A 23,103-nucleotide genomic window follows, 5' to 3' on the forward strand; every position below is an offset into this window, starting at 1 on the left:
TAGAATGCTAAACAAACTCATCCTGCCTCCAGATAGTTTGCTGTGCCCATGCATCACATCTTGCCTGTATTTATTCCCCATATTGGTAAAGAAGCATGTACTAGGTACTTAAAAGTAATTTGCAGAACGTGTTCTCATTGCCTATATAAAAATGCAGTTAACTTATAAATGGTGTGTACAGTTTCTCTCTCAAATGCTCACAGTGCACCAGTACATTGAGTTCCAATAACAACACACAGCTCACACTCAACTGCCTTTACAGCTGGAGCCTAAATCACCCTGACTCAGATTTACAGCTTGTCAATTACAAGGTATTACGCAGGCTTGTCTCTGCCGCTCTTTCCCTTCGTAACACTCTGCAGACGATCTAATCCCTGTGGGCCTATTTTCAGAGCTCTTTAAATTTATCACACGATGGACAGCTCTGCCACTACTGTAACCCAGCAAGGTCTCTTTTGTCACAGATACTGTGTTTAAAGCCAGAAATGATCACCTTCGTGGGGAAGGAATGCAGAGAAGTTAACCCTTGTGCAAGGCAGCATTTTCTGCAAAATGATGCGCTACTTGCTTTAATAGATGACGTTCTTTATTATGGATATCATATTTTGTTTTTATCAGCTAAGTCATCATTACGAACAATGGATACTGTAACGCATGGAAATGACTGCAATGTTAGAAATCTAGAGTACCCACTCTGAATTTTGATTAAAGACACTCGAACTTTAACAGCATGCAAAACTACTGTTTAAAACTGATGTTGAAAATGAACTTTCATTTAATTCTTTATTTGTTTAGATGTTTAGTTTATAAGTGATAACGGTACATGTCTTCTTCACTTGTGATAAATAGAAGTATTCATTTTCTTACTGACCCTAAACACAAAATATAACTTTGTTGGGTGAATTAGTTATACAATGTAATGGCATTCAGACATTTTTTTTTTTTTTTTTACGAAAAGTACAATCCAAAAGTGAAAACTGTTGTACATCTGCTGAATACATAAGATGATATTTTGAAGAATGTTGATAACCAAACAATTGATTGTAGCACTAGCCAGTGACTTCCAACTGGCTGCCAGCTACTGTTTGGTTACCAGCATTCTTCAAAATATATCGTGTTCCACACAATAAAGAAGGTCATACAGGTTTGGAACAACTTTTGAGTAAATGATTACACATCTTCATTTGAACTGTGCGTGTTTTAGCATCACAGCAACTGTATGAAAATGTAAAGTCAATACAGACCATGCAGCATTCTGTAGTTGAAGTGTTTGTTCACTAAATAGTGAAGCTCTGGACTACTGGTCTACTGATCTGTGTGGATGTTGATATCACATAGAAGGACTGAGAGTGCTCAAGGTGGCTATATGAGGAGACATGAGCCGGCAAAGGGTTCAAGAGGAAATGCACATGGGCCAAACAGACGAGACTGCTCTTTCGCTATACACTGAGTCTATTCTAGGTAATTAGTTGTCTTAGTAGCACTCAAGCAAGGTGACCTTACTCTGTAATATCTGTGGTAAACTAACTGTTTGCATGCTTGACTGGTGCAGGACAGAAATACATGACTGCCATCGTTGCTCATGGAGGCTCGGTTCTGCTGCCAGGTAGTTTTGAATTAATCACCTGAGAAAAATGTCATGTGACTACTGACTTTGGAGCTGCAGGTAAATTATCTTATTATAATAAGATAATAATAATACTAATTGGCTGACGACACTGCATGAATGTGCCCCATCACAATCTCTTTATTAGAAACTTTTCATGAGTTGTAAGGTCAAAAGCAGGAAAAAGCAAAAACAAACAAACAAACAAATAAAAAAACTAGAGAGAGAGAGAAGAGAGAGATTATTTCTCACTTTTAAGGTCAGCATAAAATTCAGGCTTAAGTGTATCAAAGTAGAATGGCTTCTTAGGGAAAAAAGAGAGAAAGAAGGAACTTTATTTTGTGCATTTGGAATTGAGTGGATTATGTCTTTATTTGTTTTGCTTTGTTTTTTTCTGGCCTTTTTTATATATATTGTGCACAGTTTAATCATGTATAATAATAACATTTTATAATAATAATAAAAAATAATTGTCAATTTGATTTCATGGTGACTTTTAGAGCCTCAGTAAAATAAATACAAATAAAAATAAAAATAAACAATTATTTGCAATATTATTATCATTATTATTATTGTTTTAATTAAACATAGATTTTACATAATTTTTTTAAATTTCTTGAGTTGAAACAAATGGTTACCTTAGAGCAACAATCAATGGAGGATGTTTTTTTTTTTTTTTGCAAATTACAAAAGGTGCAATTGCAATATTTACCTTGCAATAAAATCTATACCTTGCAATAAAATCTTCAGAAAATCATCCCTTGTCCGCAAATTAAAATGTATGCTTTCTAATATAAGCATATATATATATATATATATATATATATATATATATATTCAGTAGATAATTTAATCAGATAGATACAATTTGCAATATAAATCAAGCAATGGCACTTATCCTGCATAAGAACTTATCTGGTTTCCTACCATCTAAACATGTCAAAACTGATATAAACTGCTGAAATACACAGACAGAGAGAGCAGGACTGGGAGCTGACAGCGATTATTACGCAGTATTTAAGTCAAGGTGACAACATGTGTCCCAGAGTACAGCTGACATGCTGGAGACCACTGGAGGCCTGCTTCATACAGTATGTCTCATGTCAGCCCTACGTTCCATACAACAGCGATGAAGTGAATTAATCTATCTCAAGAGGGAGGATGCAGAGCAAACTACACAAACGTTTATCATCATGCATGACCAGGATCGATGGGAAGCCTATCTTCGGTATTCCACCTTCAGTCAGTCGATCCACACCACTGCTTTCACCCGAGAGTCACTCACAGCAGTCATTCAACAAGGACGGACCAGACAGGCCTGCACATGGACAGGCTATTCAGCTCTCATTAATTGACGTTGAAGAAACACAACTGTGAATTATGTTATTAAGAATTAATTGCTTTTTTGTTGAATGTAAACCTACTTCTTTAAACTACAGTAGATAGTTTTCCTGAAAACCTTATTTACAACTGCAAATGTAAAGTACAAGACAAATATTCTTCAAAATATCTTTTTTTTTTTTAGAAGTTTCATTTTTGGGTGAACAATCCTTCTAAGAACATAAATTAAAATTTTAATTAAATTACATGTTTTATTAAATTCATGCATTTAGCAGACACTTTTATCCAAAATGACTTACAGTGCATTCAGCCTATCAATTTTTACCTATCATGTGTTCCCGGGGAATCGAACCCTAACCTTGCGCTTGATGCTCTACAAACTGAGCTACAGGAACTCTAAATGTTGAATGTTTTAAAGAAGGTTTCAACTCTCTTTGTCCATGCAATGAAAATCAGTGGAGACTAAAACACTAAGATATTAAATGACAGCAAACTTTTAATTTTGGAGGGAACTATCCCTTTAAGAACATTAAAGAAGATCATTTAAAGAGTGTTTGAACTGTTTTTGTCCATACAGTGAAGGTCAGAACAGAACATAACAACATTAGATCCCACTGACTTTCATTGCATGGACAAAAAAACCTGAGATATTAAATGATGTCAGATTTTTTATTTTTGGACGAACTATTCATTTAAGGCAAGATGATGCTTTACTGCATTTTAGCTGAACTGCACTTCCCCCAAAAAATTCTTACTAAACCATTAACCACAATCCGAATCCGAAGGCTGGTTTTTACCGATTGCTTGTGTCCAGCTCATGAAATGCATTCTGAGCTAAGGCCTGTTTGTCTGAAGGGAATATGTGTGGGCGAGCTGCAGAGAGAGATTTTCTTTTCTTGGAGCTATGGGAAAGTGGGCCATTCTGGAAAGAGAGTGCATAATCCAGCTTTAGTATCCTAAATATGACCAAGTTTATAAAACTAGTGTTTTAACATGGCCATAACCCCATTTAAAATTATCACAACCCACCCTGAATGTCCAGCAATAAGACAGCAGTGATCAGTTTCCTTCTTAGAGCCAAATTCAGCTTGTAGCTGAGATATGTGGCCAATCATCACTAAATGTGACCCTGGACCACAAAACTAGTCTTAAGTCACTGGGGTATATTTGTAGCAATAGCCAAAAATACATCGTATGGGTCACAATTATCGATTTTTCTTTTATGACAATAATCATTAGGATATTAAGATCATGTTCTATGAAGATATTTTGTAAATTTCCTACCATAAATATATCAAAACTTTTTGTGATTAGTAACATGCATTGCTAAGGACTTAATTTGGACAACTTCAAAGGTGATTTTCTCAACATTTAGATGTTTTTTATTTTTTTTATTTTTTTTTTTGCAACCTCAGATTCCAGTTTTTTTAAATAGTTGCATCTCAGCCAAATATTGTCCTATCCTAACATATCATACATCAATGGAAAGCGTATTTATGGTTTTGTGGTCCAGGGTCACAAATCTCCTCAGGCAGTTCACTCGTTACAGCCTTCTGAATCACGCACTATTTTACTGAGGTAAATTATCCATGTCAATCAGGAATACACAAGGATTTTATAATGACAGGATCTCTGCATTTGGTCTGCCAAAAAATCCTTCACGTTTTAGATTTGACCTTAAATAGTTATTAAAAAACATATGCATCTATGAAGCAAGTCCTTCCCTCTGTGCGTGTCAATCACCAGCTGTTATTCTTATCCTGTGTCATGCAGTTTTTGCCCGAAAGCTCTTTCAGATCAATGATATTGAGCCACCGGCATATTCTAGACTGCCACCTCGATGCAGCTGTGACCTCCACGGGGGAAGGGAAAGACAGGATCACACATCACGAAGAACGTCAAATACTACAAACTTCCCTGTTATCATTTTAAAATCATAATTAACTAAATATCTCTTGCAAAACACATTTTGGAGAAATAACACACTACACAATGACACCCACCCACCTGTCACTCCTTATGGGTAATATAGGTCTCCCTCTACAAAAAGACAAGAAAAACTTGTTAAAGAAAATAATAATAAAATGTCTGTGTATTTCAGCAGTTTATATCAGTTTTGACATGTTTAGATGGTAATAAACAGATAAATTCTTATGCAGGATATGTGCCATTGCTTGATTTATATTGCAAATTGTATCTATTTGATTATATAATTTACAGAAAAAATAAATACATAAATTATATATATATATATATATATATATATATATATATATATATATATATATATATATATATAAAAATACCTGCATTTACAAGCTTTAAATCTAGGCTGAGCTATTAGGGACAGAAGAAGAAACATATTTTTATCTACAAAAAGAGGCACCCGTCACACGACATATTTGAAAAGCTTGAGCCTTCCTGTCTGAAACATGTATGTTCACTTTAGGCATCATGTGGAACAGAAAAAAAGTGAATGGTAGACTACAGTCTCACTGCAAAGCAAACAGTTTAAATACTTATGTTGCATCACAGTTCAAAAATCACAATAAAAAAAAAGTTAGTCCAATGCAGAGGTTAGATTCACTTGAGAGCGTAAACTGCAAAGTCATCTAGCGAGCACTCATTGATCTTTGAAAAGAAGACATGGGAAAAGATTCTCAATTTATTGACGAGCTTAACGATACTTCTGGTTCAAGGCCTCTGTCTACTATGCTCTCATAAGCTGCATGTGCTAGTATATTGTAGTAAGTGTTTTAACATTTATTCCTTAAAACTTGATAGTAATGCTTACATCATCTTAATTACTACAAATCAAATAATATTTTTCACTGTCAACATATTATTGGACTCTATTACTTTTTCATCACTATTTTCAAAGAACTCAGTCTCTCATCTCCACCCTTTTAAAACATTTAAATCGTTAATAGTACCCATTATAGTATACTGGAATAGTCACTAACATCTATTGATAAACCAAAATTACACTGCAAAAGTGGCACAGAAACACTTCTGATGTGCCATTTACATGTCTTTACACAGACTGCTCAGAGGTGGCATGAATGCATTTACACAGAAAATACAACTGTTAGCTTTGACACTAGGGCCTGAGCCGGGTCAGAACCGGCTTAATTAATTGGTTTTAGGCAGCATTAAGTCTTTACACATAATTTTGAGTAGGCACAGAGCGGCCTTAACTCAATTGTGTAAAGATGCCTAATCTGTGTGTGTGTGTGTGTGTTCTCTTGTTTTTGTGACATATCAGAACACAACTCTGTATAATGACATGGGTATGACACAGATATTACAAGGAAAGGGTGACTTAAGAGGACATAACCCATGTCCTCCTTTTTCAAAATGCTTATAAACCATACAAATTTTTTTTTTTTTTTTTTGAGAAAGTAAAAATGCACAAAGTTAGGGTTAGGGTTAGGTGTAGGGTTGGTGAATGGCAATAGAATAAACAGTTTCTACAGTATAAAAACCATTACGCCTATGATGTCCCCACTTTTCACAAAAACAAACATTCATTAACATTTTTTGCAAAAGTTACACTGCAAAGGTGGTATATAAGCAACTCTGAAATGGCATTTAGGTGTCTTTACATAGACTGTTTAATGCTGCCCAGCAATTACAATGGTTTATTTTGATACTAAGAGCTGATGTGGGTCTGAGCAAGCATAATTTAGCATGGCTTTTGTGTGGCTTTGTGCTTTTACAGTGAGTTTTGAGCAGGCACAGAGCAGCCTTAAAAAAGTTGCGTAAAGACACTTTAGCTACAGTTCCTTTATTAGTTATATATTTAACTACAAAGTAGGCATTCAAATAGTAATTTAGAAATCTTTCTAGCAGCATTAAAAATTTAAATAGACACCAGTGTGTAATTAACAGGTGCTAGCTTGTGCACAAAATGTGTTAGTAAATCTAGCAACAATTGGAATACATATTTAGAAGTGAACAGTTGGTATTTGAATTACCATAGACAACTTTTTTTGTAAATTGGAATAGCTAGCCTACTTGCACTGGGATAGTGAATAAATAAACTTTATTCAAATGAGAAATGTTGTCTAAGAAAAAAAGTTAGTCATGGAAATGAAAAATGTAGTAACCAACATAAACAGCATATTTCCATTCTCATCATTTCGACGAAGAGTTTCTCGTTCATACGAAGAGGGGAGGACGGTCCAGCACCCTGGACAGCGACAATATAAACGCGTTACAAGTAGAAGCCCTCTGACAGTAGGCCTGTGGAAAACACGGTGTCTTGAAACTTAGTGACTGACAGAATGGTATCACCTTCTAGTTATGTCACAACATTGAGAAAAAAATGCATTGTAATTTTTTTTCTTTGCAATTGTGAGAGTGGGATTTGAGCCGCCGCTTTGAATCAAACGTAGCCTAACATTTAACTGAATATAACTAAAGGTTAAAATATGAACTCGAGGAATATGGCGTCATGTCATGAAGAAAATCTGAATTGATGCGATCTATTTTAATTTCTTATTACAAAAAGATAATAGGAAACCGGCGTGCAAACAGGTGACTAACTGTTGGCTGGAAGATATTCTCTGCTTCCTGAGTGGAGTTTTAAAGGCTCCACTCCCAGTGCCGTTGTTCTGAAGGCCCATTACACAAGCACAGACCAGCAACTTTCTATTGAGGATATTCTGAATCGTTCTGATCTTCTACCTTTTCATATACAGGAGACAAGCTGTAGGCCCTGTCTAATGGTTACGCCATGAACACTGCTAGCTCAGTTTATTGCAATTGTGTCTTGAGGAAAGAATTCGTTATCCTACAAATGAGCAGCGAGCTCGCGTTACTACAACATATGTCTTTGCATATGCCTGACGATACCATGAAAAAAACCTTTAAGCTTTTTATTCCTGCCCAATATTGCAGAGACGCCCCCACAAGCCCCCATCTGTTACTTACACTAAACATTTGGATGTCATCCGCACCACACATAACCATACAACCGAAGCCGATGGCCACTGTAATTAATTTGGAAGCCAATGCACAAACATTTTGTGGGCATAAACTTACCGCAGTCTTCACATAAGATCCTCCCAACATCTTTTTTCAGGTTCTTCGCACTTGTATCTAAGGGCGCAAACGACGCTTTAAAAACCAAGGGTTCATCAGTTGGGTCCATGAAAAATATATACTTGTGATTCTTCTTCACTTTGGCGCACGGAGCCTCCGAGCCAAATTCCCCAACGGTGACGAGTTGATCCCGCTCCAAACCCCCGCTGTTTCGCGGCCAAACGTACAGGACTTTGACATTCACACTGTACGGCTCCGCTGAGACGTTCTGAGGCGCGGACTGCACCTTGCCCTCAATCACCACGGCGGATCTGTAAGCCTGGTCCTGCAGGGAATTCAGACTCGGGGAGTAGCAGGCGAAGGAGACCCCGATGAGCAGCATGGATAAGTGTACCGAATCAAGCCTCCTCATGCCGCCAGCTTTGGCTCGATGGTCGGTGGTCGCGTTGCGGCAGGGCTGCGGGGCGATGGCGGCGGAGCTGGGTTGAAGGCTGAAGAGACTGCGAATAGGCTCCAGTAGCACGGCGGCGCGGCAGACCTTGCGTAAGTGTCCATGCCATCGGGAACCGCTGCTTTTTTCCGATAGATTTGCAATCGGGAAACACCAGCTGGGAACCGGAAACGGCGTAATGCTGCTGGGTTAATACAGATCCCTCAACTGCATTCTTCCGAAGCGCAGCGAAAAATGCAGGGAAAGTCGTGGACGCTGCCTCCTCTGAGGACACGAGCAGGTATCTGCAAGACGCCGCCAGTCAGTCTTTGCCCAGAAATTGCAGTGGTGAGCGCCCTACTCGCTACTGGCTGCTGAGTATCTTCCACTGCAGTCGAATGTGAAATGCTGCAGTAAACTATTAGGGCTACTTTCAATATCCCCTCAGCACAAATGTTGTAAGAATACACTTTCGTAGCCTCGAGACGCTGTTGCCATATCCCTCGCGCCCCGTCTCTATCCGCCACCCCGATCTATCAGGGCAATATTCCCCACACGGCAGATTCAGGGCTGGGGTGCTGAAACGAACGCCCACGGGCCGGCGTGTGCGTCTTTAGCCTCCGACACCCCGAGAAAAATGGTCAATCCATGATATCTCCCATCCCCAATCCTCGTCAATTTTTTTAAAGAAAAAAAATGAACAAAGAAAAATAAAGAAGAAATGAACACCAGAATGTATGGTGCAGGGAAGCGCAGAGGTTTGCGCTGCTTTGAGCGCGATGGCTTACAGTGCGAGTGAATGAGCTTTGAATGAGTTTTGCGTCTCATTCCATTACTAAATCATGCCCAGCATTCAGGTCACATACGCCATTCTGCCTCAGAGAGAGAGGGGGAAAAAATCATAGTGAAGCGCTGCATCAAATCTATAGGCTACGACTGGTATTCGTTGCATTGCTGATGCTGGGACGAATGAGAACATTTTTAACAAATTAAATGAAGGAACATCACGAGTGTAGCAGCAGAGTGCATCAAACGCAAAATATGTTCACACGATGATAAAGCATTCATAGACACATCGTGTTGGCAGACACGGAATGATTAAAAGGAGATTATAAATATAATCAATATTAGACTTTAACAGGTTAGGAACAGTAAATAAATCATTAACTAAATGAAGGCTGAACCTGTGGCTCTGCAAAGGATTGAAGCTACAACTTCACCAATGGCGACATCTACTGTTCTATGCGCACGCAGACAGAGCCATAACAACTTTCTAACATGTAAGATGACTGTGAGGAATCATGGGTAACAAATAGCACAAGCTGTAGTCCCTCAAACTTTTTTTTTTATTTAATTTTAAATTAAAGAATGTAAACAAAAGTAGTACAGTACTAGTGTCCCTTAATTGGAATAATTTGGGATTATGATTTAGCGATAGTGGCGATAGTTAATAAACTATCCTTTGCTGAGCTTTTACTGCTTATTTGTAGGATGCTGAATGCTATCCTTAAGATACTATTGTAATCAACCGAGCTATAGTGCTCATGGCCTAACCTACAGGACCAAAAAAAAAAAAAAAAAGAGGAAGAAGAACACATTCATATATATATATATGAAATGGAAATATTAATTTTGTACATTCTATTGGACAAAGAAATTGTAAGTGTTACAGTAGTGCATTGTGATATAGGGTTGAAAGTTTTGCAACTCATTTAGTCTGTGCAAGGTCATGACACTTCAAGGTGTTTGTTAGAAAAATAGTTGAATGCCATTATTTCTATATCTGCTTTTAAATAATAAGATGATTCATTTAAATTTTAAAGTTTAAATGGATTTAAAAGAGGAGACGCTTGTCATTAATGGGTAATCTCGAAAGAAAGTAATTGACCCTATTTAAATAACGCATGTAAAAGGTTAAAATAAGAGTTTTTTGTGGATTGAAATCAATAACTAAAAACTTGTTGATCTTCATGTTAGTGGTTTAGAAATGTTACAAGTTTCTTTACTTGTAGGTTACACAGACAAAATTCGGAAATGAACAAACATTAGAAACGCATTGACAAGACTCGGCGGTTACTGTCCATGGTTCTGAAACAGCGCTGCCCTCGACCTCCCACTGACCAAACGACACTAAACTACAAAATAAAATAAGAGTTTAACGAAATTATTATTTAGTCTTTATAGGGTACAACCACTTAAAATTAATCCGAAAATGAAGACATGACACAGTCCGAGTGTACACCTGATAAAATGACACGTGCAAGCTACACATCATCTTATCTATATAAACCCTTTAATCATATCAAACATGATAAACATCTTATTCATGCTTTTCTAAGCACTAAAAACTTTTAATTAAATGAGTAAGTATCCTCTGCATTTCCATATACACCCTTGAAAATGTAATTATTTAATGTCACAATGAATCACCGTATAAGTTTTACAAAGCATCTTATCTAGTTTTTCCCCAAATTCTGAGTTGCCTTTGTAGATTTAAAAACTACATTAGGTTGCATTCATAATTTTTCAGAAAATTAATTCTAAGTATCATTCGTTAACAACAAGTGAAGGCCTTCTGGGTTATTTGAAACATCCCACTTTGGAAGAACTCACATGATAGAATTTACGTATGGACGACAATAAAGCACATGTGCATATAACTTTCGCATACACAATTTAACAACCCTGTAAAACGGTGATCGTGACACTAGTTTTTCGATTCTACAATATCTGCAGCTTCTAACACACCTACTCTACTCAGAATAACCTATGTATAATACAGTTCATATGAGATGTATGTGAAGTAGCCTATTCTCCAGCATCAAAACCGCTAAAGCAGCTGGCTGCAATACCGCGAAAGCAACAGTGCGGGGCGCAAGAGACATTTGCTTTTCCCCAGCTTAGCGTGCTGACATCAGACTCCACGCGTCGCGCGCAGCGTTGAGCTCCTGCGTGCGTCCGTCTCCATGCCACGACTCGCTCTTTCGTTCCATCTTGTGAACGGCGCATCGGTGAAGCAGCACAGCGACAGTGTTTACAATAGGCCTTCGGGGCTAACAGGTTTTCATCTTTGTTTCTGACAGTGTTCAACTGCGAAGGGCTTTCACTGGGCTAACGCTCTGCCTGCAGACTGAGCGGGGTAAGAAATGCTGAACCACGTCGCTCGTTATGAGGTCTGCGACTTTGGCAACAGCACTGCACTTTACGATCATATCTCATGGTATTTCGCAGTATAGCTACTTGTTTTGTTTTTGGTTTTTGTTTTTTTGGTCAGTTTAACAACCACGGAATTAATGTTCGCAGCCGTGGGCAGATATCACAGACTGCTTGCGCAAACTCGTTAACTGTTTACAGTTCTGACATACAGCGAGGTTGTCAGACTCTGTTGCGGCAAATCCAGTGTGCCATTTAAGCTTGACTGTGGCATACCGTTATGAGTTCAAGCTTACAGAGATCACCTTAGACCAAAAAAAAAAAAAAAGCACACCTTTATATGCTCATGAATTGGAGTGGACGGTCCCTGTTTCCTTCCCTCTGTGTCTTTTTTACACACTGTCACATGTGTTAATGTGGAGGAGTTTACAAGTGCAAGAAGTTTCAAATGAAAAAATGTTCAAAAATTGTCACATGTTCAAATGACAATTAAGAACAATCAGTCAAGATATTCTTCATTCTAGCAAGCAACAGGCCACCGAAAGTTAGGGACCACTAATTTTTATGTTTAGCCCAAGGTAATATATGCTAATTATTATTATTATTATTTTTATTTATTTATTTATTTTTTTAATCAGGGGGGAACACTTACCTTAGACTCTTACCTGGAATGCAAACATTAAATGCATTTTATTTACTATATATTGGATTTACTGTATATTAAACTCTCTTCGAATTATAAGAATTACAGACATGAATTTTATTTATTAAAGCATATGCTAGAATAGACATGCGTATGTGTAAGCAATAGAACACATTTTATATTTTCTTCCTAACCATACAGGCCCGATGTTTATGAATGCTATTTGTATCCGACGTGTGCTTGGTCTTTAGAGAAACATTAAACATTGAAAAAATAAATGGTCTGGTAATGTACGTTTCATTCCATCTAATTATCGCATTTCTGAATTTCAGTCATTTTCAGTATTCTAGTGTTTGTTTTTCAAGGCGTGCATAAATTCTGCATGTTCCTTATTGCTTTATTTGAGGACTGAGAATTGCATGTAAATATTCCTTCTTTTTTCCTGTTTATTACCTCTTGTATAAACCTAAACGAAAATGCCTGCATGGAAAACACGTCAAGGCTCTCTCAACTGAACATTTCTTGTTGTAGTACTGTTGGAATATGTATGTTGAAAGCATTTAAATTTTTTTATCTTTTAAAGCTTGCAATGGTATTACAGTTGTAACTTTAAGGGTAAAATAACATTTATATGCAAGAAAATTTGTAAAAAAAAAAAAAAAAGTAAAAAGGTACGATTAGACGCATCAGAATATTTCAATGTACAGTCCCTCTGAAAAAATGCGTTTTGTTTTTCAAATCCGATACATCTATCACAGTTGTACTAATTATTTACAAACACGTTGCTAAATTATTATTATTATTTTTCTAAACTTAATTATTAGAGAGAATAAATTATTGGATGCGTGAAACAATAATAAACGTTTGTTTAAAAAAAAAAAAAAAGTCATCACTTTCCAGGGTTAATACTTACAATTTCAATTAAATTACAGAGCAGTTGTGTTAAGTTAAAGAAAACCAATTCAAAACATTGGTGTAATTATCCAGTCAATTTTTGTTTGATGTTATATGTACCTGAGTTTGGATGGGCAATATTTCTACAACGACAGAAAAACACCCAAACAATCTAATAACTAATAAAAATCGAAATAAAAGTGAGGGATTTCTACATTTATAAAACAGTTTGCTTTAAAAAAAAAACATGTTTATAAACGAATAAATACTTTTTTAAAATGTTGTATTGCATTGCCAAACAGTTTTAAATTAATTTTATGCATGCGTTTTGTGTGGATTGAAAAAGAAAATATTAAGAAACAAAGCATTTAGATTTGATTAACATTATGGTTATGGATTTTAGATATTTTAGTAAATTATATTATTCCACTCGTTTAATTTAGTATTTTATAAGCAAATGTCTGAAACCCATTATTCATTTTCCAATGTGTAATAAATAAATATTTAGTAAAAGCTTATATTTTATAATAGACTATAGCGTTTAATATCTGACAACAGTTGTATTGAAGCAAATTGCACGAACTGTGTTAGTGTCCTTGTAAAATCGCCACGCTTAGTTTTAGGTCAAGAAATATTCCCCTGCTTAGGTAACGGTCATTCAACACAGGCTACATAAGAGCTCTTAACCGCTTTGGCAAGAAAGCATCCATCACAATAAAATAAAATAGAATTAATACAATCTCAATTAAATTCAAAAACATATATCCTACAATTCAACTGTTATGCCTACAATATTTTCTTCAAACAGACATTGAAAACAATATCACCACAAAAGGCTTGTTTAGACAGCGAGGTTTCATTTAATTGATCCTCCATTTAATGTATAACATTTTTAAAGGAGATTTTTTTTCGATATTAAAATAAAAGCTGAACAACTAGAAAACAACAAATATCTGGAGATGTTATCTAGTTGATTTTAATGAATGATTTGCATCTGGTAAAAATAGATAAAGCATCATGTTAAATAATAGGATGGAGAAAAATAAGTAGGCTATTGTAGCAAAGTGTGCGACGTAAACCGAAAATGCAATATATGTCATAAATCACGGTTTTACCTCTGTAACATTTTCATCAGGTACTTTTTTTCCCACATGTTTTGGGAATGTCCAATTTTTGCCAACCTATGGACTCTGAATTTTATTTATATATTTGTCCTTTTTACTACAAATTGATTACATGTCTAATGCAGGTTTATGTCTTCTCAATGACGATGTTAACTCTTGTATAAGTTAATTAAAGAAGAGAATGCTGTTTGCTGGATTTACAGCTGCAAAGAAGAAAGTAATACACAACTGGTTTACTCCGCGCGTGTGCAATAACATTTTGGATTAATAGCCTGCTTAATAGTAACCTGTGAATGTATAACAGCACGAATTAATAAAGCTAAAGCAGTCCTACCATTGATGCATGGCAATGTTTTCCGTCCAAATATTTGGACTAAAGGAATGACCATATAAAGTTATTAATTTTTCAGATTGTAAATTATTGATATGTCTTTTGCTCCCCCTTCCCTGTTTGTTTGTATTGATGTTATTTTGTTAATCTAAAAATAAAATAAAAAGTTAATCACAAAAAAAGACCCTTTTACCCAACTAAAATGCATCCACCTTAAAATCTGAAGAATGAACACTTAATTTATTTATTATCTCAAATCATAGCCATAAATGCCTTTGCGTCAATACATGCATACGAATTGACCTGAAAAAATTATTTCCAATAATCTGTTTTTGTTTTTGCCATGACAAAAAGACCGACATGCATTATTAAATAAAGGATGAACTGAATGAAAGCCTATCTGCCCGAAACGTTTATGTTAGCCAGTTTATATAGTGCAAAATGTCTCATAGGCCTATGCGTAAATTCCAGCGGGGTGCGTAAGCGATATAATTAAGAATTATATAATTTTTTATCACTTCGCATATAGAAAATTTAACTCCTGTACAATTTAAATTTTTTTTTAGCGTATTAATCTTTTTTATAAGTTACAAACGAATGCAAATCTAGAGGATAACGACTCTTAAGCAAATGGCTCCTGTATCTACTATATGTAGACTAAAAAACATTGACGGCAGTGAAATATAGCATATTCTATATAATAATCCACGGTAAAGGCAGCGCACACGAACACAATGAATTGAATATTTGACGGACTCTTTGAATTAAATTCATCATCATCATCTTCGCAGACAGACATACTACGTGATTAGAGCGTGCAGCTGCAGTGTTTTAGACCTTCTGTACGATTAATTTATTCGGAATCTGCACAGGTCTGAACAGCGCTCGTGTTCTCTCCTCACACAGATCTCGCGAGAGCGGTGGCGTGGCTGCTTGGCAGTAGGCTTGCAGTAAGACAGAGGGAGAAGGCAGGCAGCATCATGGCGGACAGAGACAGTGGAAGTGAGCAGGGAGGAGCAGCCACGGGCCCGGGTGTCGGTTCCATGCACCCAGTGACAGGAGGGGCGGGCTCGGCTTCCGGGCTGCAGCACGAGACGCAGGAGCTCGCCTCGAAGCGGGTTGACATCCAGAACAAACGCTTCTATCTAGATGTAAAGCAGAACGCGAAAGGCCGCTTCTTGAAGATAGCAGAAGTCGGGGCCGGGGGAAACAAGAGCCGCCTCACTCTCTCCATGTCTGTGGCTGTCGAGTTCCGCGACTACCTGGGGGACTTCATCGAGCACTATGCCCAGTTAGGGCCGAGCAATCCTGACATTGCGCAGGACGAGCCGCGGCGGGCGCTGAAGAGTGAGTTTCTGGTCCGGGAGAATCGAAAGTACTACATGGATCTGAAGGAGAACCAGAGGGGCCGCTTTCTGAGGGTCCGGCAGACCGTCAACCGGGGGCCCGGCTTGGGATCCACGCAAGGCCAGACCATCGCTCTTCCAGCCCAGGGACTTATTGAGTTTCGCGACGCTCTCGCCAAACTCATCGACGACTACGGAGTGGAGGACGAGCCGGCGGAGCTGCCCGAGGGAACCTCGTTAACTGTGGACAACAAGCGATTTTTCTTTGACGTAGGCTCCAATAAGTACGGGGTGTTCATGAGGGTAAGCGAGGTCAAGCCCACCTATCGCAACTCTATCACAGTGCCCTACAAAGTGTGGTCGAAATTCGGGAGCACTTTCTCTAAATACGCAGACGAAATGAAAAAGATTCAAGAGAAACAGCGGGAAAAAAGGGCATGCGAGCTTCAGCAGCAGCAGCAACAAGAGGAGATGCACGGAGACGACGGGGACGAGGATTGATAGTGGAGAGAAACAAGCAAAAAATAATCAGAATAACCTAAAGAGAAATTCTACGTACTTTGCTGTAAAAAAAAAAAAAAAAAGAAAGAAAAAAAAGAGAGATACATAAAAGATAAGTAACTGTTTAACTCCAAGGGAGCACTACCCACAAAAAAAATACAAACCTCCACAGTCTGACAGTCCACCCATCACCTGGATGTCATCCACTTACCCACCATTAATACAGTAAGCGGCTGCTAAAACAAGTAATAACATTATATATGAACTGTGTTTCCTACTTGACGACAACAGAACTGAGTGTTTCTTTTTTTCCCCTCTTATTAACCCAGAACTTTTTTTACATGTTCCAAGATATTCTAAAAGTGTTTGCAATGGAGTTATTGCCGAGATTACGAGGAATCGGTTCCTTTACGTGTGAGCTAATGACTTCAGCACAAATCAGATGTTTTATTTTTTTTAACCAAAATTTCGAATCATCTGAGGAGGTTGTCATGATAGCCATGCCTAGATATTCCAACCATCACCTGAGGGCTAGATAGGAACCCTGAAGTGGGGTGGTAAAAATATCAACCTGTTGATTGACAGAGGTACAGAGGTCACCAGAGCAAGTGGTCGCAGTGTGTAGGTGTCCAGAAGCGGTGGGCGACCTTTTCGCAAACATTCTGAGGAGTATTACCAGTGTATTTTTTTAATTGAAGTTCTTGTCATGCAGATGATAATGCTATGTATTTGTGTGTTGTTGTCATGCACAGTGTATAAAAAAAGGTACTTAAGTAAGAGCAATGACAACAGAAGAGAAAGAGCTCTCTAAAAACCTTTTTGTAACGAAACCGGACCCCTCGAAACAAACATACAAAGAAACGTATGAAAATGCTCATGTAGAAAAACATACAAAGTATGATTTTGTGAATCAGATGTATTTCAGTGGAGAAGAAAACAACCCACGTTTTTAGTGGGGGATTTGACAAACAATCTGTTAAAGGGTTTAAAATAAATATATAGAAATATATATATAGATATATATATCAGTCTACCAATGAGAGGATGAGAGGCACCAAGGAATGCTGTCGTTGCATGTTAACCTGTGCACAGAGACATTGAGGTGGATTTCTCAATGTTCGTCCTCAAGGAGTCATCTCTGTAATGGTTTCATTGTCCATAATGTCAGTAATGTTTGGTCAGCTAGTTGGATTAATACTTGTTTTTTCTTTCAAGGAATGAGATGTCCGAGAAATATGTGTAAATAATAAGATAATATATAAACTCTTTTGACTGTTTGATCAGACATCAGTAACAAGTCTTTGAGACGAAAGCCCTTTTTCCTTGGGGGCCCTTGAGGACCTGTGTTGGGAGACCCTGACTTTAATGAAACTTGTTGGGGAGCATACTCTTCAGCATTAAATAACCTGGTGCCTTACATACTCTGCATGCTTATACACTGGCTGATGCTTTGGATCTAAGTTTGGGTCTTGTTGATTTTAGTTTTTTCTTTCTTTCTTTCTTATTCTTGTCTGGTTTTGTTGAGCCCTGGCCCTCCCCTATGCTATTGCATAACTCGTGGTTTGTTTTTGTCAAGAAGCAAATCATTCTGATCACAAAGAGTGACTCAGAAGTCACCTAGGCATTTTCCCCACCTTTACCAAAATGTATCAAATACATTTTTCTTTTGGTGTGAGGTAGACTTCTACTGAAGTCTCTCTGTTGGCAGTAACATGTCACTGTCACAGACCTAAAGCTTAGTTGAGGTGTGTGGCCAGGATCCCCCCCCTCCCCCCCTCTAACTTTTCAGTGTTTCTTCATGTAATTTGTCATTTTGGAAACTTTGCTTCACAACGTTTTTTTCTTTTTTCTTTTCCCAGTGCTATATTTCATTACTGTGTGCAATATTGAACGTGCCAATGTTGGCAATATATGTATATCAATTAAATATATGATTAATATTTGAAAAGCATGTGGCTGAATTCCACGTTTATTTCTTTAAAAAGGTCTTTATTTCTATAAAACCTTCATCTGCACTTAAAAAAGGTCTGTATATGGAAAAGAAACCAACAAGTTTCACCCAGGTGAAGCGAACACATAGCAGTTATCTGATCTGTCTGCACTTTTTGTGAATGTTCATGTCATAAACGTGCCCCGTTTCGTCTCTGTTCCTCTTGACATGGGAGGGTGGGGTTTACTGGAATGAAACGATGGGGGTGTGAAGGCCTTTGGGTAAGGGGCAATGAAAATGTATCCTTAATTTCCCTACAAATACATACATGGGATGATTCTAATGATGAAGGTGTGTGAAGAACTCTTCTCTCTTCAGTAGCACATTGCTTTCCCAGATGGAGAAAAATGTCTGACCAATGTTTGTTTGAAAATTATCTCAACAAGGAATGCTTTGTGCCGTTATTATTATTTTTTCTTTACCTCTTAACTTATGTTCCTTACCTTTGCAAAGAGGTTCACTGAAGTACTCATTCGGCGGTTATGCGTCAAATATAATTTATGTACATTTTACAAATTAAAAAATAATAAAAAGAAATGTTAATTTCTCATGAAAAGAATGTTCAATATCGATGTTTCTGTGTTTCTTTTTCTCGTGTGCAATAGTTCAGGTAGTGGTTGATATTGTGACTGACTTCAATGAGGTCTTTTCTGTCTACACAGTTGATGTAGAATTATGACCTGAAGCATGCAGACTAACCTATCTGTAAAAACACAAGTCATAATGTCATTTGATGCAATCTCCTTTTCCTATAAGGGTTGATTGGTTCCAGTGGTTTAACCAATTTAATAATGTGCATGCACTGAAATGGTCTTTCTCAGAATAACAACCATAATATATATTTTTAATTTATACTGTCTGAGCTTCAGTTCAGCGGTCATTCTGTTGAACGTATCATGAAAAATTATATACATTTGTTGATTCAAGAATAAGTCTTTACGTCTTAATCGTTCCTTAAACTAAATCTTCACACATGTTCACAAAATATTGCTGCCTCGATTCTCGGGGTTTCATTTGAACTGGATCTCTTACTCTCTATTGTGTCATATTTTATGAAATAAAAAATAATCTCTGTTTGGTATAACAGATGATGTTCTAGCTGCAAAACAAACCAATGATTTAGTTTTATTTATGTTTAATTATTATTATTAAATAGCATGCATTTTGCTGCAGTAACGTCTTGAATTAATTTGACTTTAAACATTCCCCAGTGTAGTTTGGTTTTGAAATTACATATAATAGAGCTGCTTATGATCATGCTATATATATTTAAGGGTATTAAATTCAGATTTTTATGACAAGATTGAATTATGAACACATTTTAATTGTTATGAAATGCAATTTAAGTTTCACGTGTACATTTTTCCTTGAATGATAAACCTTATGTGAGAATAATCACTAATCATGACCGGTCTGGATGGGCAATCATTAATCAAATATTTATACTTGCAAATGGAAAAATGCAATTATAGGGCATTTTATGATCAATTAGATTGTTTTGCTCAGAGTAGTAAATTAAGAAAAATACATGCTAATTAACTTGTTCAAAACTAGACATTTTAACCACATTTACTTCATATTCTTTGGGCACTGCAAGGATAGATAAAAGTTAAGCAAACAGATGAAGACTGGATTTAAAAATGTATTAAATAAAAACAAATGTTCTCCGAAAAGTAAAGAGAGATAGGCCTATATAATTACTTGGGACAAGTGCACATTTACAACAATTTTTATGACATTTTGACCAATAGGTGGTGCTTTCATCAACCGATGATGTACAATCAAGGCCGGACAGAAATGACCTAAAGCAACACTGTATCCCAATTCACCTGCTTAAACAATGCACTAAATGTACATGTACTTTTGCAAGTGCAAGTAATAAGACACGATATAATATTGTCTTGATGGCACAGACTTATTTGTGTAGTGTGCATCCTTAACATCCTGACCTTTCTTTTTTATAACCATCATTTATTATTCATCATTTCATTTTTCCTATGCTCCAGTGCTTTCTACCGTACCTACTGGATAGACAAGAAACAAAAACGTCACTTAAGATCTAACAGGAGCATAACTGTCATGACACTTAACATGTCTTTATTTATTGTTTTAATCTGGGATTCCCATATTGTCAGACTGATAAGCTACTAATCTTGTTTCTTATTGGAGAATGTAACAAAGAATAGCTATTTAGTAATTCAAAATACTATTTTACCATTTTAATACGAGTTGCACACTTCTCCTTAAATATATAAAGTAGCATAAAGCTCACATACACAATAAGCAATATACATGCATTATATAATTACTGAAGATTATCATAAAACTCCCAATTAAGATTATTAATCATTCAAATCTTATAATAGGAGCATCCCTGTTCCCCTTGAAAAAGGAGCAGCTGGTGTTCACCATAATGAACCAATCAAAGTCTTACTATGACCTGGCAAGCACAATGTAGGTTTTCTTTTTTATAGCATTGATCCATTAAAGGTGAAAAGTGTGATTTCTGCACCACTAGTGCCAGTGAATGGAACTGCAAATATAACAACTGTTTTCCTAGACAACTTGTCGTTTCCGCTCAGGTAAACAAAAAATCATGATTTATTTTACACACATTACCTTTACACCTATCTTATATATATATATATATATATATAGATAGATAGATAGATAGATAGGTGTGAAGGAGATGTGTGCAAAAAAAAATCATGAGTTTAATGCGGTCAACCTAAAGGAAAGCCTCTTTGCTTTGTACCAGATAAATAATGGTTTGGCTGTAATAATACAATTTTACTGCACAACCCTCCGGATTACTTGATTCCTTATTGATTAATTGCAACATTGAGTGGTCAAGTATTTTAATATAATTACAACTAAAGAGTATATTTTACTGTAGCACATTGCAGTGTTACACTTTTATCCTTCAAAGCAAATCACTTCATTATAGTACAGTGTACTGTAGATGTTTTGTAGTACCCTATTTATTTGTTGTTTGTTTGTAACATTTTCATTTTATGTTTTTGGAAGAATGTGTATGTTACACTATTAACAAGGAATGAAGAGTGTAAAACAATATTTATATTATGTTTATATTATCATGGCTTATTAAAACTAACTACAATAAGTATCTTTAAGAGTTTTGAGAAACTTACTGTCAGATTGATGGACATCCCTACATTAAGAAATACTAAATATAGGGATGTCCATCAATTTGACACTAAGTTTCTCAAAACTCTTAAAGATATTTAAGCTCCTGTTATTTCTCATTTAATTCATTTATAATTTGAATACAGTGTTTTTCCTACTGCATGGAAGCAAGCCATTGTTTCTTCTATTTTTTAATTCGGGGATCATTTCGAGGTTAGCCTCTGTAGACCTTTCAGGATACTGCCAGTAGTCGCAAAGTGTGCAGAAAAAATAGATCTTGAACAACTGGCTTGTTATCTTAGTAAAAGGTTGGTTTATATTGTATGCAATTTTTTTTCAGAGTAAATCATTCTACTGAAACAGCTAAAAATGGAACAGTTGGTGCTATATTTTTAGATTTGACAAAACCTTCATCATGGTTAATCAAAATGTTGTTCTTCTATTTGGGACTTCAGCATGGATTTCCCCATTAATTTTTTTAATAGACAGCAATGTGTAAAAATGTTAAGTGGTTATTTCCAATAACTTAAACTGTGCAACGGGTATACCCCAAGGATCAATATTAGGCCCTTTATTATTTAGTTTGTACATTAATGATCACAGCAGTGTTGAGGGATACAAGTGCAAATGTGTGCCGACGATACTGTTATTTCCACACATGCGAGAACAGAAGCGTTATCAACTGAAAACTGAAAGCTATAAGACTTCAGCTGAGAGCTAAATGTTGCTACAGAAAGGATTACACAGTGGTTAGAGCAATCGTGTCTCACCAGGTACACTGGTAAAACAAAAGGGATGTTTTTTTTTTCCCAAAACAAATGTGTGTTCTTCCAGTGCAGATATTTGTATAAATAGTGAAAAGATAGAAATTGTTACTGAGTTTAATTATCTAATTATCTTGGTTTAACGCTGGATCCAAACCTTAGTTTAAAAAAACATGTAAAGTAAAGGGTGAGGACTATAAAATATATGATACATTTCAGACAAATTAGACAATGTCTATGCAGTTAAGACTTTTATGGATGCTACAATCTTTTCTCATCTGTCATACTGTCTGACATGTTGGGGTCAAATGGGAGAAAGTGTCATTAAACCTTTAAAATCTCTTTATAAGCAGATTTTAAAAACTCTAGACAAAAAAAAAAAAACTAACCAATATCACCACTTTTTGAAGAAATATATTTTTTTTAAAACTTGGATCATTTTAGACTTTTACTCACATTTATGTATGGTATACATTTTTTTTATGATTTGGATCCTTCCATACTTCATGATTTTGTGTATTTTCTCCATACAGCCTCTGCAAAATTTACTTGATCATCATTTACTAGTGATTGTGTTGTTCCTTTTCATCATTCTGTCTTTGATTCATTGTCTCAGTGAAAGCTATTGTTAATTGGAACACTCTACCAGAAGACATAAGGATGTGCACATCTATTGACATTTTTAAACTAAAACTAAAATCTTATTCAAAATCAATTCAACTCATGGTTGCGTTTTGATTGGACACTATTTTTACTGTTCTTTTTTGGCTCTGATAGAATGTGTATA

General features: G+C 36.3%; 2 protein-coding genes across 9 annotated transcripts in view; one reads left to right on the forward strand and one right to left on the reverse strand.

The window, feature by feature from the left end:
- The window catches only part of LOC127941559 (pro-neuregulin-2, membrane-bound isoform), an 83,756-nt gene extending 74,668 nt beyond the window's left edge, over window positions 1-9,088 (reverse strand). For 2 of the 8 annotated variants that reach the window (XM_052536735.1, XM_052536731.1), the window contains exon 1: window positions 7,994-9,088. In XM_052536735.1, coding sequence (XP_052392695.1) covers window positions 7,994-8,405 — 412 coding nt within the window. In that variant the 5' untranslated portion in view covers window positions 8,406-9,088. The remainder of the gene's footprint in view (window positions 1-7,993) is intronic. The other 6 variants (XM_052536736.1, XM_052536732.1, XM_052536733.1 and 3 more) reach the window with 5 other exon arrangements.
- A 2,307-nt stretch (window positions 9,089-11,395) lies between these two features.
- LOC127941561 (transcriptional activator protein Pur-alpha-like) lies at window positions 11,396-18,973 on the forward strand. Its single transcript, XM_052536745.1, has 2 exons — window positions 11,396-11,562; window positions 15,475-18,973. Exon 2 carries the CDS (start codon window positions 15,549-15,551, stop codon window positions 16,413-16,415), a length of 867 nt encoding a protein of 288 aa, XP_052392705.1. The 5' UTR covers window positions 11,396-11,562; window positions 15,475-15,548; the 3' UTR covers window positions 16,416-18,973.
- Window positions 18,974-23,103: the final 4,130 nt, after the last annotated feature.

Source organism: Carassius gibelio, chromosome A21, assembly GCF_023724105.1.
Source record: "Carassius gibelio isolate Cgi1373 ecotype wild population from Czech Republic chromosome A21, carGib1.2-hapl.c, whole genome shotgun sequence".
NCBI lineage: Eukaryota > Metazoa > Chordata > Actinopteri > Cypriniformes > Cyprinidae > Carassius > Carassius gibelio.

Coding starts and splice junctions, on each gene's coding strand:
- LOC127941561 (XM_052536745.1), top strand. CDS start 15,549: ATGGCGGACAGAGACAGTGGAAGTGAGCAGGGAGGAGCAGCCACGGGC.